Below are 16,077 nucleotides of genomic sequence, written 5' to 3' on the forward strand. Positions count from 1 at the left end.
TACCAATGTAGGGAATTGTTTCGTATTCGTGGCATAGAAGTTTTTATCGATTTCTTTTTTTATATCTAACTTCATTTAACTTCCTTTAAGGTAAAGAGACTTCTAGCCTTTCATTATAGATAGGGAAGCCCCACTGTTCTTTAATTGCGATATTCAAGAAACAAATCACATATTTTCATACTTACCTAGAAGACCGATTACAGCACCGAATGTGATTATGTAAATACCAATCACAAACTTTAGGTCGTTAGTATGTCTCCGCATTTCGATCACAATTCTTCAAACTTACCGATTGACTAATGTATTGTTAGCATTTATTACTCTCCATTATTTATTTTGAATACTTACATTCCATTAAACATTTGAGAAACACCAGATAACACCTAAGAATAGTTAGTATTAAACGTTTAAGATGCTAACAACTCTAATACATACCGCTAAGAAAGCGACTGCTAAATTTGTGATTTTAAATGCGCCGGTCAAGTCCTGACCACTCACTGCATCTAAATTCATTGTAAATTGAGTTTTTATGACACTATTAATGCTTAGTTGGCAAAGTTGTGTATATTTAAAATTCAAATTCGAGTCTGTCCGAGACTGATTGCAAAACGACTTTACAGCTGTTGCGGGCAATTCCTATTATCCAATAAAAGTTTAAATAAGCTAGAAATTCAAAACATGAAATCCAATCCTGAAGACCCGAAGATAAGAGTTTCTTCTTTGGACCCGCTTTTATTTCCATTAATTATAGCTCATGTTTCATTCATATCTCACTTCACTACGCTAGATCCTGCAGCAAGATCCCACTATGGTTGTGATGAAATTCTTTAGAACATCTTCAATTACAAAAGTCTTGAGTTCACACGTTACCATATATGAAAGAAAACTCATTCTATCCAAACAAAATGAGATTCCACCTTCTAATGCCTCCGCTTTTGTACTACGACCTAGAATCTCATAGTGTATGATATAATTTTTTGTTTAATTTATTTTAAATTAAATAGGCGGTTTTAGCTCAGTTGGGAGAGCGTCAGACTGAAGTTCAACTCCAGTCACAGTTAATCTGAAGGTCCTGTGTTCGATCCACAGAAATCGCAATTTTTTTCTTCCAAATTTAAAATAAACACTATATACAGGTTTGTAACGTGATATCCGTGTTGGAAATCATTCGTTTTATTCATAAAAAACATCTTGACAGTAATAACAAGTGAAGCTACTACTTTCAACATAGTTCCTTAAGTAATATTAATGAGTTCTGAAATCCTGGAGTTCCTGGAGCTGAGGAACTCTCGATTAGAGGAACTTTTGTATCTTAGCAAAGATCCGCTTCTTACGAATGTATGTGGCCAACTAGATGGTACAAGAAGTGTGGGCCAAGTTGAGGGTAGACAAAAGGGACATAACTACGGTTTCAGCTCAATTCCAGGGATTGAAAATGAGAAAGAGTTTGCTGAGTCGGTATTGAAGTCAGTTAGGATACAATTGAATCCTATTGTGGAAAATGCTTCGCATAAAAGGAGCCTTGATAGTAATGAAAAGGATATTCAAAAAAAGAAAATGGCCAAGATATCGGGGCCTGCTGGCGGACCTTTTATGCCTTCAAGTAATAATGATGAACGAAAGCTGATTTTATCTCTCAAGACGCAGAAAGAATACGATGATGAAGAAAACAATAAATTCTTGGAACGCAGTATCTCTGATTTAGAAATACTCTCAGTTCCTGATCATTATCCAACAAAACCTCATAATGTTTCTCCTTTAGCAGAGCTATATTATTTAACTCAGACACTTCCATTGGTAAGATTGTTACCAGGAAGTCATAAGGCTCTCTTGACTGAAAATTTTGAGCTGGCCCTCTTAGAAGGGAAAATTGCAGTTTTGTATTCTCGTATCGAAGAATTAAAGAGGCAAGGAAAATGGTCGCTAAGGCAACCAAAGAAGTACAATGATCCGTTCTTACGAAATGATGAGAAACCGGCGAAGCATCATTGGAGTACTCTTCTACAGGAAGGCAAATGGATGGCAGTAGACTTCAAAGAAACCCGTAAATACAAGTTGGCATGTTGTTTTGAAATATCAAATACAATTACGGCATATTGGAATCATGATTCTTCTGTATGTGTGAAACGCAAACCCATAGTTTACCTTGACGAAGAGAGAATAGCTAAAGAAAATCAATCGTTTTATGACAAATCGGAACAAGATAGTGATCCAAAGGAGGAAACAGGACAAGAGCTTGAAGAACAGCTTGATATTCCGCAAGTAGAGGAGGCTCGCGATGAACAAAATGACGATATAGAGGAAGGTAAAGCTACGGAGGAGAACCTGAATATATCTGAAAATGCTGAAAGTAAGGAAGAAGGAATTCAAATTTTTAAGGATGCTAACACTGATTTCTCAGATCCTGTTACAATTGATGTCGAAGTCCTTTTAGCGGGAAATAAAGCATCTGAGGAAAACGCGGAGTCATCTAAGGAAGAAGCTGCCATATTAGAAATAAGTCGCAGTGCTTGGCCGCTTAATTTAAATTCCAACTTAGACAGCATGAAAAAAATTGACCAGTCAATTATCAAGAATTTGCCCAAGTACAGTGCATTTGACGATGCTTCAAAGCATATGTCTGCACCAATATTGCACCCTACAGAATCTCCTTTAGCTGCAGTCTCTCGTCTACTTTATCCCTTTGAAGATGAAAATTGGTACAAAATAGTTCTTCAGGATTCAATTGATTTCAAGAAGTCAAGCAAATCAGACGGTCCCCCAGATTATCAAAAGGGACTTTTCGGAACACTGTCCCAACGTCGCTTTAACTACTTGAAGCCACCGAAACCACCATTGATTAAAAATATTGAATATAGATCCCCTACTATTTGGTTACCGCAAGATGATAGATATTTGATTCACTCTGTTGCAGAGTTTTGCTTCAATTGGGATCTAATATCTGAACACTTACTGTCTTCAGCATCCACCTTAAAAAGATACGAATCGAATATTGAAAGGAGGACTCCTTGGCAATGTTTTGAGAGATATATCCAATTGAACGAGAAGTTTCAATTCTCTGACATGAAAGGAATATATGCATATCAAGCTCAGCAGTGGTTAGAAAGAGCACATAGGGCTCAACTGACTACCAAAAGGCGTATTTCGCCTCTTGGTGTCGGTAATGAATCTATTCAGAGGGGTCATAGACGCTTAAGGTGGGCATCCATGTTTGATGCCATAAGAAAATGCATGAAAAAGCGAGAAATTACGCACGCTAAACTTGCCCAAAGAAATTCCACTCCAGTAACAAATTCAAGTCAAAGTGTGAGCGGAACAGCGTCCAGTTCTAATAACGTTGCTTCTGAGACACCCTCGGCACTCAGTACATCAAAAAGACCAAGTGATAGAATTCCTACACCTGCAGAGTTATCAAAGTTGAAATTTGAAAGAGACAAATCAATACAAGAGGCCTATTTAAATCAACAAGCAACGAGGTCAAGAATGATGGCAGCGGTGGCCCAACAACAGAAACAGCAACAAACCCAATCATCAGGAAATAGACAGATTTCAAATCCCTCCTCACAGGGATCATCTTCCAATGGTGTGGCACCTCTCCAGGGTGCAAATGCTAAGAGTATTCCAAGCAGTGCTAATTCCAACGCCAAGACACCTACTATTTCAAATAACTACCCACAGCAACAACAAAGCCAAGTTTCTGGATTTAAGAGACCCACGACTCCTAATGGTACTCCTTATACTGCTGAACAAATCCAGCAATTGTTACAATTTCAAAAACAAAGGAGGTTAATGCAACAACAAAATCTGCAAAACAAACAAGGTACTCCTCCTGCGCTGGTGAATCCTACTCAGTCTCAGGCAACGACTATTAATAAAAGCTTGTTGAACCTGCATAGCTCCGGACCTCAGCAAACTCAGCTACCACATCAAGGATCGACGCTCCAGCAGGTTCCTTCGCAAGCTGGGTCGAGTTCCACAACGAATTCAAGAATTCATTTTGCACCCGCTCAAGTTTCGGCCATCATTAACTCTATCCAAACGAAGAATCCAGAACTTAGTAAGGAGCAGGTTACTAAGCTTGCAGCTACTTATTTGGCTAATATTCAGCAACAGCAGCAGAGTAGACTCCAGCAACAGCGGCAACTGCAGCAAAGACAGCTGCAACAGCTGTCACAGGGGCCCAATAAGATTGGTTCCTCTCAACAACGAATGGGGCTGTCTTCCACTCAAAAACAACCGCAAATTGCCACGTTGACTCCACAAGAAAGAAATCAACTACAAATGTTGAAGGCCGCAAAAAATGCTCAACAGCAACAGCTACAGCAGCAATTACAACAACAGCAACAAAAGCAGCAACTGCAATTGCTGCAACCACAGCTGCATCAAATACCACAGCTGCAAATTCTGCTGGACCAGTTATCGTCGCCCTTAGATGGTATGTCCAAATTTGAGTACGAACAACGGAAAAAACTTCTTATTCAAAAACATCAACAACTGCAAAGGCTTGCTAATTCTAACATAGCTGCATTGGGTGGGCAAGGGTCTCCAATGTCATCTGCAGCATCTTCTGCATCTACTCCAACAGGCACTCCCAACTTTTCTAGCGCAAACTTAACAAACCCCGATGCACAATAACCAATTGGTGCTAATGTGATTATTTATAGCGGTATTCGCCGAAGTATGGATTGCAAGAATAGCATATTTAAAGATTTTGTAGAGTACGTATTTGGTATTCGGTATTCGTCTGCATGGAATTTATTCTTTAGTCTCACTAATTCTGAAATTTTTAACGCGTAAATAGAGAGTATGTGATTCTCTGGGCTTCTTCATTTTTTATATATAAAGCCAGCAAAATCTTATAATATATAATATAAGGGAAGAACACTTACATAGAAAAGGGCTATTGCAAAGGGTAAAGCTAAGTTGTTCTAAAATACTCACTCGTTTTGTCAAATTTTAATATTTTAGCGAAAGGTTGTAAATGTCAAGCGAAGACTCTACCGCTGTTATAAAGGAAGCATTAACCCTAACTCCACTCGTGCATCTCATTCCGAAACAAGACATTGCACCTTTGATTTCTTCAACTTCAATTGATACTATTCTGGATGATCTCGAAGCTTTAAATGAAAGTGAAAATACAGCCGCCCATCAAGTGAGGGCGGCTATCAATAATGATCCACAAAGGTTCAAGAAAGCAATGGATTTTCTTGTGAACGATTTCAAAGAGTTTGAGGATCCAGAGTTAGATGAGCTATCCTTCAAAAAACCCGTTTGGTTTAATAAGGATCGTAAACTAGAAAAGGAATCGGAAGCGCTTCCTCCACTAGAGAACAGGCTTCTCGAAGTTACAGAGGAAATTAATGACGAATCCTTGAAGGAATTAAAGATTAGCTTTGATCCCTTAGAGTTTGATGGCTCCAGACTCTCAGTTAGAAAATCTTACGACTTAAATGATAAAGCTGCAATAAAAAGGCATAACGAAGTATATCGCCAAAAATTTCAGAAAGAATATAATATGATGATTACGAATATGTCTCCTCTCGGTGGAGAATTAAGTATTCATTCACTGTCAAAGCTACCAAAGAAGCGGCCTATTGATAAGGCATCTCAGGGTCCACCTTTAAAATTGCAACATCTTTCAAACGAAAGTATAGTCAAAGCATCCAGCGAGGGCCTTCTTCGATTTCTTAATGAAGTAGATAACGACGACGACTCCTCCGCTTTTAATTTAAATGAGTCAGGAAAGAAGATTATCTCAGCAGATGCCCTTCAATTTATTCACGATCATTTGCTTCGTATTGTAAACGATCAAATCGTTGACAGTTTTGATATAGAATACCTTTTACAGATCGAAAGTCTATGCTTTACCTCTGTTAATGATGGAATGGAGATCAACTGGCATCAGATTGTTGAGTCAATCACACAAAATTCTAGAGCAGAAGACATCGGTCCTGAGTCCTTACTGCTATTTGATAGTGCGTCGACGTGTTTGCTAGCGGCTAAGATGATTGCTTATTTACTAACCGGGCGGCAAAATCATAAGAGGTTATACATCGATGAATATTTGAGGGGAATTATAGATTTGATTTATTCTCTTTGTCAAGATTTGTTACTTCCACTAGCTTCCAAGTCTTTTGGAAACAATAAATTGGTTAGCACATTGAAGATAAGTTCTTCGAACATAGTATGTGAAATCAGTCTTATACTACACCTACTTTCGCAATATGTTTGTGAAAATGACGTTGATGAGCACACTTTAACTAGATTGGAATATTTGTCAGTATTAATCGTCTTTTCGGAGTCTAGTATGAAAGATAAAGAGTCAGCAATATCTCATAGTAACTTTGAAAATTTGCGTATAAATGCTTGTAATATTCTTATAAGTATTTATAAAAGTAAATCGGACCAAAGAAAGTTTATCTTACACGAGATTTTATCTGAAATATATAAAGCTTCAACGCAAAGAGTTCAAGCAAGACAGTTTAAATTGACAAGGGGTGGTAGTGTACAGCTTGTGACTGTTCTTCTTATGTCAATTCTCCATAGTCATGACTTACATAGATTAGCAGAAACTGCTAATGAAGCTATACATAGTTTGATGAAAGATGAAAGCAAAGACATTATTTTTCAAAACAAAAGAGTCCTGCTCTTTGAAAGTGCCGAAGCCATTTTATCGGAAGCAAATCTGGTTTCGGATTCGATTGCTTCATCCTTAATTTCAAAATTGGTGCAATCTCCTGATCAGCATCACAAGCAAGTTTTGGAGCTTCTAGTAGAAGACCTATTAAGTATGATAACATATCCAGAATGGCCTGGAGCCGAGCTTTTAGTTGTGTCGATTACAAAGGCTCTTTTATCACTCATTCAAAGTGGAACGAATGCTCTGTTGATAGAATCATTTGCGTTAGAGATTTCTGGATCGATTGGTGTCAAAATCCTCTCATTAAGGCAAAGCGTAGATCAGTTTCAAGAACTAGAACTCAATAGCTCACTGGAAGATATAGATCATTACAAAGATTCTATGGGTGACGCTCTCGAATATGTTCAGCTCCAAGCTGGGAAAAGCTCCGCATATGTTCTATCATTTCGATTTCTCCTTTTGAGATTCATATGTGGTATTCGACCCACATTTTCGAAAATCAATGATAATGAACTGTCAGATCAGCTCGCTATTTTGGCTTCCGATCCGGATAGCTCTATGACCAAATTATCAAATGTTTCATCCTTTAATGCTTTGTATGATTATTTGTTTAATGTCGTATCAGAAGGTTCAGTTAAATTGAATCAAGCTCTCACTGCAAATAAAGATTCGCTGTCAGTGCAGTCATATTTAAGTATTGTTGCACCTCAAGATTTGATACCATTGTATGACAGGTTTTTGTCAGTAATCATCAACAACTTAGACAGTAATAAGATCAAGTCTAAGACTAAGTGCGTGAAGATATTGACTTCTCTCATTGATAAAGACCCTACTTTGTTGGTTTCACCAAGAATAAGAGAGTCAATCTCGAGAAGATTGTTAGATAGCTCTCCACTTGTTAGAGATGCTGTTATAGACTTAATCAGCAAATACATAAATTCAAAACCTGAGGTGATTGAACAGTTCCATGTTCCAATATGCGAGCGGCTCAATGATGATAGTGTTCAGGTACGCAAAAGAGTTATGAAGCTTTCCCGTGATATGTATATACATACAGAGAAGAGATCAGTGAAGGCGATTATCGCAAACAAGATATTAAGGAGACTCGATGATGAAGATGACACTGTCCAAAGCTTGGCCAGATCATCTTTATTAGACCATTGGTTTATATCATTGGCATCTGAAGTTCATGACAATGGTACTTCATCAATTGCGTCAGCAACAATATCGCGCGTTGAGGTGATGATGGATATCGTAAGCTCGGGTACAAAAAACTTCGCTTATTTGGAAAAGTTTTTGACAGAATCTGTACTTGATTCTGGAGATGCCAGAATCATTAACTCTGTCAAATTAATTATTGATAAATCTTTGGACTTCATAATTGACTCATCTGATACTAAAATCCACTCGCAAATTGAAAAAGCTTTGAGGCTCATATCGTTGCTCGTGAAATGTAAGGGAACTTTGATTTCACAAGACCAATTAGTATCTTTGCAGCCTTATTTGGTCGATGAACAAAACTCAGGAGATGCTGTCTGTTTTTATAGCCTTGAGATCTTGAAGTATACTCTCCCGAATTTTAGGACATTACGGCCCGAATTCATTAATACTATTCAATCGCATTTATTACGAAAACTTAGCAAGTTGCATGTTCGAGAATTGCATGAAGCTATGCCATGTGTTTGGAAACTTTGTTTAATGAAAAACAATACTGTGAAATTGGCGAATGCCTCTATATCTTGTCTAAAGCTATTGAGACCTTATATTGGATCACCCAAGACTGCCCCCAAACCAGATTCTAAGCTTCCGAAGCTTCTTCATTTAATAGGCTGTTTTGGTTCCTACTGCGATCTCGAGAGGCACAGAGAAACTTTTCTAAATTCGTCCATTGGCATGAAGGAGAAGGAGAGCGTCATCACAGTAATCATCAAATTTCTTTTGTTTTTCTGTGGGACCACTTTTGAAGGCTCGATACGAAATTCAGCAATTAAGAATATAATGTCTGTATGTGCAATTCATCCCAAGCTCTTGATGTCAGATCCTATACTTAAGGTCTTAGATCGCGAATTTAAGAATAAAGAAATGTTAACAAAACATACTATAATTCAAGGAATTATGGACTTTTTGAGAGCAGAGGATAGTAAATCACAGAAGATGAATGGATTGGAGCAGAAATCCTCTACTGACATTAAACTTGATGTTGCTGTATTTCATGGAGTGGCTCTGTCGTACATCACTGATGGTATATGTGCTGCAATCGTCCAACGGTACATTGAACAAATCCTTGATTTGTGCTTGTATGATTCGGGCTCATTCTCATTTCTTCCAATTCAGTTTTTGCAGCTTGTCCAAAGACTAGGTTTCGCCAATCCGAAAATATGCGTTCCAACTGTCATTGCTTTAGAGTCTAGCACTAATCCTTATATCAAACGTCTTGCTACGGAGATACACGAAGACCTTTACGAGAGACATGAGTCTTTGACTGATACCAGTTATTATGAGGGCATAAAATTGGCGGTGAAATACAGAAAGGGTACGTCTGAAAGTTTTTATGAGGAAAGATTTTTCATTGAAAGTTTATATTCAATAGTAAAGGGGAGCTACTCGTCACGGAAAAAATTCTTACAATCATTGATCAGATTATTTCATATCGATTTCAAGGATGACATAAATGAGAGTTTATTTGTTCGGGATACAATTGCTTATTTGGCATATAACATTTCAATACTTAGCTTCAGTACATTAGAGGAAGCTCTTATGCTTGTGGATAGCTTGGATAAAATAATATCCGCCCAAGGAATGGATTTAGAAGATAGATTGAAGGAAAACATGGAAGCAGTTGTTAATGATGAAACTCAAAAACTCAGCATCATTGCCCAAGGTTTGATAGTTATCATGGTCCTTCGAAACCACTTAATTTCTGTCTATTCGTTACAATCAGAGCAATTGGAAAGGTACCATCCTAATAAACCTGATATGGAGTTGAGGCAAGCGCCAAAACTCATTCATCTATTTCCACTCAATTTGGAAGTTAGAGACGTCAATGTCGATCTAAATGACTCCAATAGTATTCAAATGCTGCTTACCAGGTTTTTGCAAGCGATTCATGAATACAATCAATAGCATATTAAATATAATTTATAATTACTAGCATTTCGCATATCGTATGATGTATCAAACTAACTGTATAAATTTTGATGGTTCAGAGCTTGGTCTTGCGACTAAATGACATATGTTCAACCTTCTTTTAATTTTCTCCTCAATTTCTTTCTTTCATCGAGCCATTTGTTTGCTTGATGTCTCCAACGCCGATCTATTTCAAAGTCTGTGTAGGAATGTCCTAAATCTGGTAAATGTTTACCGAATGCAATACCCTTTTCTAAATCGAACTTCAAATCTAGTTTTTCTTTATTCTTAATTCCCTCTGCTTTTATGATGTTAAATTTTTGGCCTTTTCCGCTTCTTATATAGTGACCTTTTCTTTTTCTTGAAAGTACATTTTCTTTTACTGCAGCAAATCTATTTTGCTCTTTACCAAGAGGCGAATTTATTTTAGAAGATGAATCTACTTGATTCGTCAAAATTATTTTTGGAGCTACCAATGGGTCAATGAGTAGAGTATACCCATTGTTGAGGTTCAATTTTATTCGAGGTCCAACTTCTTTTCTTCTTTCTAATAATCTTTTGGACCTAAGGTCTTCCAATGACATCCCATAATCTTGGTCTTCAGTGTCATTCGGCTCTTTTTTCTCAAATGCTCTCATTTCATTTGTGAGCTTTTCATGTCTTTTTTTCCAATCAGCGTATTTTTGTAAGAGTTTCTTTATTTCGGCTATTGTGAGCTCTTTCTTAGACTCTAGTTCATTAATATCTCGGGAATTTCTAACTACTGTTATCATAGGCAAATATTTTTCCCAATCATACAGATCAAGAAGCATTAACAGTGATTTGAGATTATCTACTTCTGTTAACATTCGCGAACGCTCAGTGTTTACCATTGACTTTTCTTCTTTCCTCAGCCTATTGTGGAATGCTTCATAAATGCTATCAGGCAATGGGTCTTCAAAATGCTTGGATCTTCGGGGTAAGATATTGTCAACGATTTTCAAATTAATGCATTTGGCTATTTTGGAGACCTCTGGCACTTCAACGTCATTTCCGGACTTATAGAGGTCTTCGTATGATTTGCCAGAAGATACCGTGATTGGTTCTTGTTTAAATATCAAGGTATTCACATTTTCAAAGTTAAACAAAGACAGATTAGTAGTATTTTCACTACTTTTATTTGATCGAAGAACCCTTTTTTTGGGCTCATTTACGTTCCTTGAACTATCCTTTGACAAGTTTATTTTTCCATTCAACATTATACACTGCGTCGCATAGCTTCACGGCCCCAAATCTTTGATATTTGTTATTATTTTACCTGAGACTTATGGAGTCGTTATAAAATCTGAAAATTTAAGCTGCTAGATATCGCGCTATATTTAGCGTACAAACTTCACATTATTTAAGATAATAGGTTAGTATGAACTTTAGGAGACGAGAAAAAAATACACATTGGCTCCCTATACATATAGAGCGAGATCCGTCTAATGATGGCAATAGACACATAAATGAAAAAGAATCTAAGTTTATTTTCAAAGAATTCTTTTCAGAAATCAATTGTAAATTTATCATAACAGCAACTTTGGCTATCTTAGTACTAAGTATCTTGTTTGAGCCAATACATACTCGTTGGAGCATCAATTCTTGTAAGTGGAATAAGTGGGAGCATTGGGATAAAGGATCAGATCCAAGAAGAATAGTTTTGATAGCTGATCCACAATTAGTTGATGATAATTCATACCCAGGCAGACCATGGATAATTAACTATTTCGCCCAAAAACTCAGCGATAAGTATCTTCATAAGAACTTCATCGCTACAAGGGACATATTAGATCCCGATACATTCATATTTTTGGGAGATTTGTTCGATGGAGGAAGAGAATGGGAGGACGAAGGATGGTTTCAGGAGTATCATAGATTCAATTCGATATTTCCCAAAGATCCCACTAGAAGATATATACAATCGCTACCTGGAAATCACGATATTGGATTTGAGTCAATTAATCATAAAGCATATAAAAGATTTCAAGCTTTTTTTGGTGAGACAAACGATTACATTGAAATAGGAAATCATACTATAATTTTACTTGATACCATCTCATTGTCTTCACAAGACGAATGGTTGCAGTCCAGGCCCTTGAGATTTATAGAAAATCTAAGCAGTCACATCAATCCTTACTTTCCAAGAATACTACTAACCCATGTGCCTTTATATCGGTTCAATGATCAGCAAGACTGTGGACCTTTAAGAGAATCGAATAAAAAATTTCCTGTAATGAAAGGAAAGCAATATCAAACTGTGATTGAATACGATCTTTCCCAGAAGATTTTGAGCAAAATTAATCCAAAAATTGTCTTTAGTGGCGATGACCATGACTACTGTGATGTAACTCATTCTTATAAATATGAAAACGAAAATTCAAACGCCAGAGAGATAACAGTTAAATCTTCATCCATGGCTGGAGGAATAAAATATCCAGCATTGCAACTATTGTCTCTCAATAATCTTTTTGATCCAACAATAGCAAAAGTACCTCAAGATAAGGTGACACTACAAACAGAAATTTGCTACATGCCCACTCCATTTTTGCAATTTTATGTCTTTGGTACCACGCTTTTCATTAGTATCGGATTCTACGCTGTATATTTCTTGTTCCCTAAACTTTTAGGTAAACTCACTAACAACTATCATAACATAATTAAGTCAAATGATGTTTTAATGCAATATGAAAAGCTTCATTTGGCTCCCCTTTCAACGACATCTTGGCTGCATATGAGAAGAAGAAAGAGCTACATGGGTTTTTTGAGTAATTCGGCTTTACTAGTTCTAGTCACTTTCCCTCTTTTCTTATATTTTCTGACGTGAAATAAGTAAACCTTATTCTGAATCTGCTCTATAGACATACTCAATAAAAATAAATGACATTATATCACATATTATCGCTTGAAACTGAAGAATCTTTCTATATAACTTGGATTGAAATCGGTTCTTTTAGAAATGTACTGTCTTTTTGTATAGGGTTTCAAATTTGCCAACTGCCCTTCTGTAATTAACGAGCTGATCAAATGCGGATGGACAGTAAACAAGTTTCCAATTTCTTTTAATAACTGATATCTTTCAGATAATTCATCGATTTCCCAACTGTCAATAGTGGATTGATATCTTATTACATCCTTGGTGAGGATAATACCTCCGGTGGAGTTGACAGTGAACTTTTTATAATGTTCAAGTAATTGATTTAGAAAATTCATTCCAACTTTAATCAAAACGTTTCTCAAGTTAGTCTTGCTAATATACAATTTTAGACTTTCGTGAATATTAAGTAAAAATTCTGAGGATAATTCACAAGCTTCTGTATCATCTTCTGTGATGTTATCACATAAGAAGTCCTTCTTCCTTTGTCTTGATAGCAAATAATTTAATCTGCTCCCAATCATTTCAATAGTTTCTGATAAAATAATATTTAGTGAGAGCTCACATCTTGAAATATAGCCATTAGTCAAATTGCTCATCCTATTCTTGATATTGGGGGAGTTCACAGCACAAGGCAAAATGATACGTTTAATGCATGAAGATAGCAAATATAGGATCTCAGTAACCAAGCTAAATGTACTCAAGTAGCTCAAATCAAAAGGCTGTACCGAGTTTATTTTTGAGGCGACATTTTCTTGCCTCAACTTTTCGTATGCTACATCTAATCCGGCGCCCACGTAAAGCTTCCCAAAGTCAAACAACAATATCTCCAAAATTTCCAACGAATACTCAGGTGTTTTGTTTGTTGTCAACTCTAATAAACGTGCAATAGACTCGATGGCCGATTTTATGACAGTCTCGACCTTTGAAATATTGAGTTTTGAATACTCTTCATATTCCTGATCGCTTACCTTTTCAAGATCTGTGGAAGCCCTTTTTTTGTCAGACAAGTGAGATTTCATAAAATTTGCAAATTTGTTAAGTCTTTTCTTTTCGGAGAGATAAAACCCATACTTATCAACATTATCGGGCTTTTCATTATACTCCACATTATCTATATTTTCGATTCTAAGCGACAAATACCTGTTAGTCACTGCCTTTTCATTAAATGAATTAAACTTGTGGACAATGTAATATATGGTTTCTTCGAGGTTCTTTTTCTCCCTATCAAAATAAGTGTTGTCAGAAGTGTATTCTATGAATAAATCGTAGGTGGACTGGTCCAAAATTGAAGCCAATTCATTTTCTTTATCGAAATCATTAGTGTTAAGAAATTCCTTAACATCATTAGTAAAGTCATTCACCAAGACATATAAATAGTTAAGAACCCTAACGTGTGCTAAGGAATTGATCGATAAAGAATATTGCAAAAGAGCACTAACCTTATTTTGGATCATTTGAGCATAAATTCTTTGAATAAAAATCTTCAACACTGGAATAGGATCTTCAAAAACTTGTTGAACTATTCTAGCCTGACCTTTAACATCAAATTTTAATCTATCGAGCAATGACTCCGTTGAAACATCTTTTATGTCCCCCTTGAAATTTGGATCAGCTAAATTGATCCATGCCACTTCATTATCTAACAAGGTCTCCTCCTCCTGATCGTCCTCTCTTTCTGCTTCAAGTAATAAGTCATTCTTGTTTACGAAAGTCCTCACAACATTGCCACCCCCATTGAAGTGGAATAATATATCAGCAATATCCTTCATCATGTCAAATTCGTTATCTTCATAAACTACTTCAAATCTATTCAAGAGGTTCCTCTCCATGGTTTCGCCAAATTTTTCAATCGCATTAAGGCAGGTGGTAGTTTTAGAAATCTCTGGTGATTCAATTTTCTTAGCAAGCGTGATTAAGTTATTCAAAGTCTTTGCACATTTGATTTTATCTTCTTGTTTCTTGCTGACTCGTAAACTCTCTAATGGATCGTACTTTTCTTTGGTATAAAATCCATGATATGCTCTAATCAAAAATATCGTTTCCATTGATCTGTCTCTTGAGGTTGAAACCTTGGTCAAAGACTGTCCCACTGGATCTATTTTTCTTGTCACGTCCGAAATCTTGACATCCAACTTATCAAACTTTTTGGTTATCTTGTTAATCTTGGTTGATAATTGTATCACATTCTCACTATGTTTTAACTCACAATTCTCTACCTCTTTCTCAACTCTACTCTGCTGATCTTTTGCTTGCTCATTGAGTCGCTTCAACTCTCTTAATGTTGATTCAAAAGTTCTTATATATGGCTTAGGATCTAAATATTCCAACTTGTTGACCTCAGCTCCTTTAAGAAAATGATCTTTGCTGAGTTCTTCTATAAAGTCATTGACTGATAATCCTTCAAGGAAATTGTCCAAGTTCAATAATTTTCGAATATCTTCATCCAAATCATAAATTGAAAAGCTCATTTTCTAACATTGAACTCCCTGCAATCATCCAACTATCCAACTATATGATAGCTGTCACCTTGGCTGTGTATTATATATAGCTGTTATTTTGTACGCGGATATTCAGCTTTTGATACATTCTCTGGTGTGCACATAAGATGGTCTTACTTACAAGCTTCTTTGAGCTAAATATACATTAATTACATATTAACTACGTAAACAAAGCCAAGAGGAATATCAGCTTTGATATTAATCAATTTAGTTCAACTTGAAGGTAACATGACATTTACCACAGTATTGTCTGTCTTTCATGTCAGCCATGAAGATACCAGCACCACAAGTAGCAGAAGGACATTCTCTTCTTAATCTCTCAACCTTTCCATCGTTATCAACTTTGTAGTAGGTCAAGACAGCCAACTTGTGCTTTCTGTGCTTTCTCTTGATCTTCTTTGGGGTGGTGTAAACCTTCTTCTTTCTCTTCTTACCACCACCTCTTAATCTTAAGACCAAGTGTAAGGTAGATTCCTTTTGAATATTGTAGTCTGATAAAGTTCTACCGTCTTCTAATTGCTTACCAGCAAAGATTAATCTTTGTTGGTCTGGAGGAATACCTTCTTTATCTTGAATCTTAGACTTGACATTGTCAATGGTGTCCGAGGACTCAACCTCCAAGGTAATAGTCTTACCTGTTAAAGTTTTAACAAAAATTTGCATTATTGGCTTGTCGGCAACTTATGCTTCTTTCTTACCAAGTATAAAGAAAAGAAGAAAAACTTTTCAAAGGCAAACTTTCGCTCAAATTTTCTATACTAATGATGAAAAATTTTTTCGCTGAAAAATCTGAACTTTCGATTGTCACGTGAATTTAAACCTTTTCAGGTTTGCAGTATGATGTTAGGCTCATTTGTTTTTTATTCCTATTTAGGAAGTCTACCATTTGCAACAATATTATTTTATAGACTTCTATC

At 36.3% G+C, this 16,077-nt stretch overlaps 8 protein-coding genes across 8 annotated transcripts; 3 read left to right on the forward strand and 5 right to left on the reverse strand.

Moving 5' to 3' along the window:
- Window positions 1–344: 344 nt before the first annotated feature.
- On the reverse strand, window positions 345–513 carry PRCAT00000790001 (uncharacterized protein; the record flags this gene model as incomplete). The annotated part of the gene is made up of 2 exons (XM_062956704.1): window positions 345–383; window positions 436–513. 2 exons carry the CDS (start codon window positions 511–513, stop codon window positions 345–347), a joined length of 117 nt encoding a protein of 38 aa, XP_062807619.1.
- Window positions 514–1,058: 545 nt separating this feature from the next.
- Window positions 1,059–1,229, reverse strand: PRCAT00000791001 (uncharacterized protein; the record flags this gene model as incomplete). Its single annotated transcript, XM_062956705.1, has 1 exon — window positions 1,059–1,229. One exon carries the CDS (start codon window positions 1,227–1,229, stop codon window positions 1,059–1,061), a length of 171 nt encoding a protein of 56 aa, XP_062807620.1.
- Window positions 1,230–1,248: 19 nt separating this feature from the next.
- VID21 (Vid21p) lies at window positions 1,249–4,635 on the forward strand (the record flags this gene model as incomplete). Its single annotated transcript, XM_062956706.1, has 1 exon — window positions 1,249–4,635. The coding sequence occupies one exon, from the start codon at window positions 1,249–1,251 to the stop codon at window positions 4,633–4,635; it is 3,387 nt and encodes a 1,128-aa protein (XP_062807621.1).
- Window positions 4,636–4,981: 346 nt separating this feature from the next.
- Window positions 4,982–9,763, forward strand: PRCAT00000793001 (cohesin-loading factor complex subunit; the record flags this gene model as incomplete). Its single annotated transcript, XM_062956707.1, has 1 exon — window positions 4,982–9,763. One exon carries the CDS (start codon window positions 4,982–4,984, stop codon window positions 9,761–9,763), a length of 4,782 nt encoding a protein of 1,593 aa, XP_062807622.1.
- Window positions 9,764–9,876: 113 nt separating this feature from the next.
- Window positions 9,877–11,004, reverse strand: PRCAT00000794001 (uncharacterized protein; the record flags this gene model as incomplete). The annotated part of the gene is made up of 1 exon (XM_062956708.1): window positions 9,877–11,004. One exon carries the CDS (start codon window positions 11,002–11,004, stop codon window positions 9,877–9,879), a length of 1,128 nt encoding a protein of 375 aa, XP_062807623.1.
- Window positions 11,005–11,165: 161 nt separating this feature from the next.
- Window positions 11,166–12,611, forward strand: PRCAT00000795001 (putative lipid phosphatase; the record flags this gene model as incomplete). The annotated part of the gene is made up of 1 exon (XM_062956709.1): window positions 11,166–12,611. The coding sequence occupies one exon, from the start codon at window positions 11,166–11,168 to the stop codon at window positions 12,609–12,611; it is 1,446 nt and encodes a 481-aa protein (XP_062807624.1).
- Window positions 12,612–12,682: 71 nt separating this feature from the next.
- SEC10 (exocyst subunit) lies at window positions 12,683–15,130 on the reverse strand (the record flags this gene model as incomplete). Its single annotated transcript, XM_062956710.1, has 1 exon — window positions 12,683–15,130. One exon carries the CDS (start codon window positions 15,128–15,130, stop codon window positions 12,683–12,685), a length of 2,448 nt encoding a protein of 815 aa, XP_062807625.1.
- A 237-nt stretch (window positions 15,131–15,367) lies between these two features.
- Window positions 15,368–15,823, reverse strand: UBI3 (ubiquitin-ribosomal 40S subunit protein S31 fusion protein; the record flags this gene model as incomplete). The annotated part of the gene is made up of 1 exon (XM_062956712.1): window positions 15,368–15,823. The coding sequence occupies one exon, from the start codon at window positions 15,821–15,823 to the stop codon at window positions 15,368–15,370; it is 456 nt and encodes a 151-aa protein (XP_062807626.1).
- Between the last annotated feature and the right edge of the window lie 254 nt (window positions 15,824–16,077).

The sequence above is a fragment of the Priceomyces carsonii genome (assembly GCF_900007245.1).
Source record: "Priceomyces carsonii strain CBS4050 genome assembly, scaffold: Debaryomyces_carsonii_scaffold_1, whole genome shotgun sequence".
NCBI lineage: Eukaryota > Fungi > Ascomycota > Pichiomycetes > Serinales > Debaryomycetaceae > Priceomyces > Priceomyces carsonii.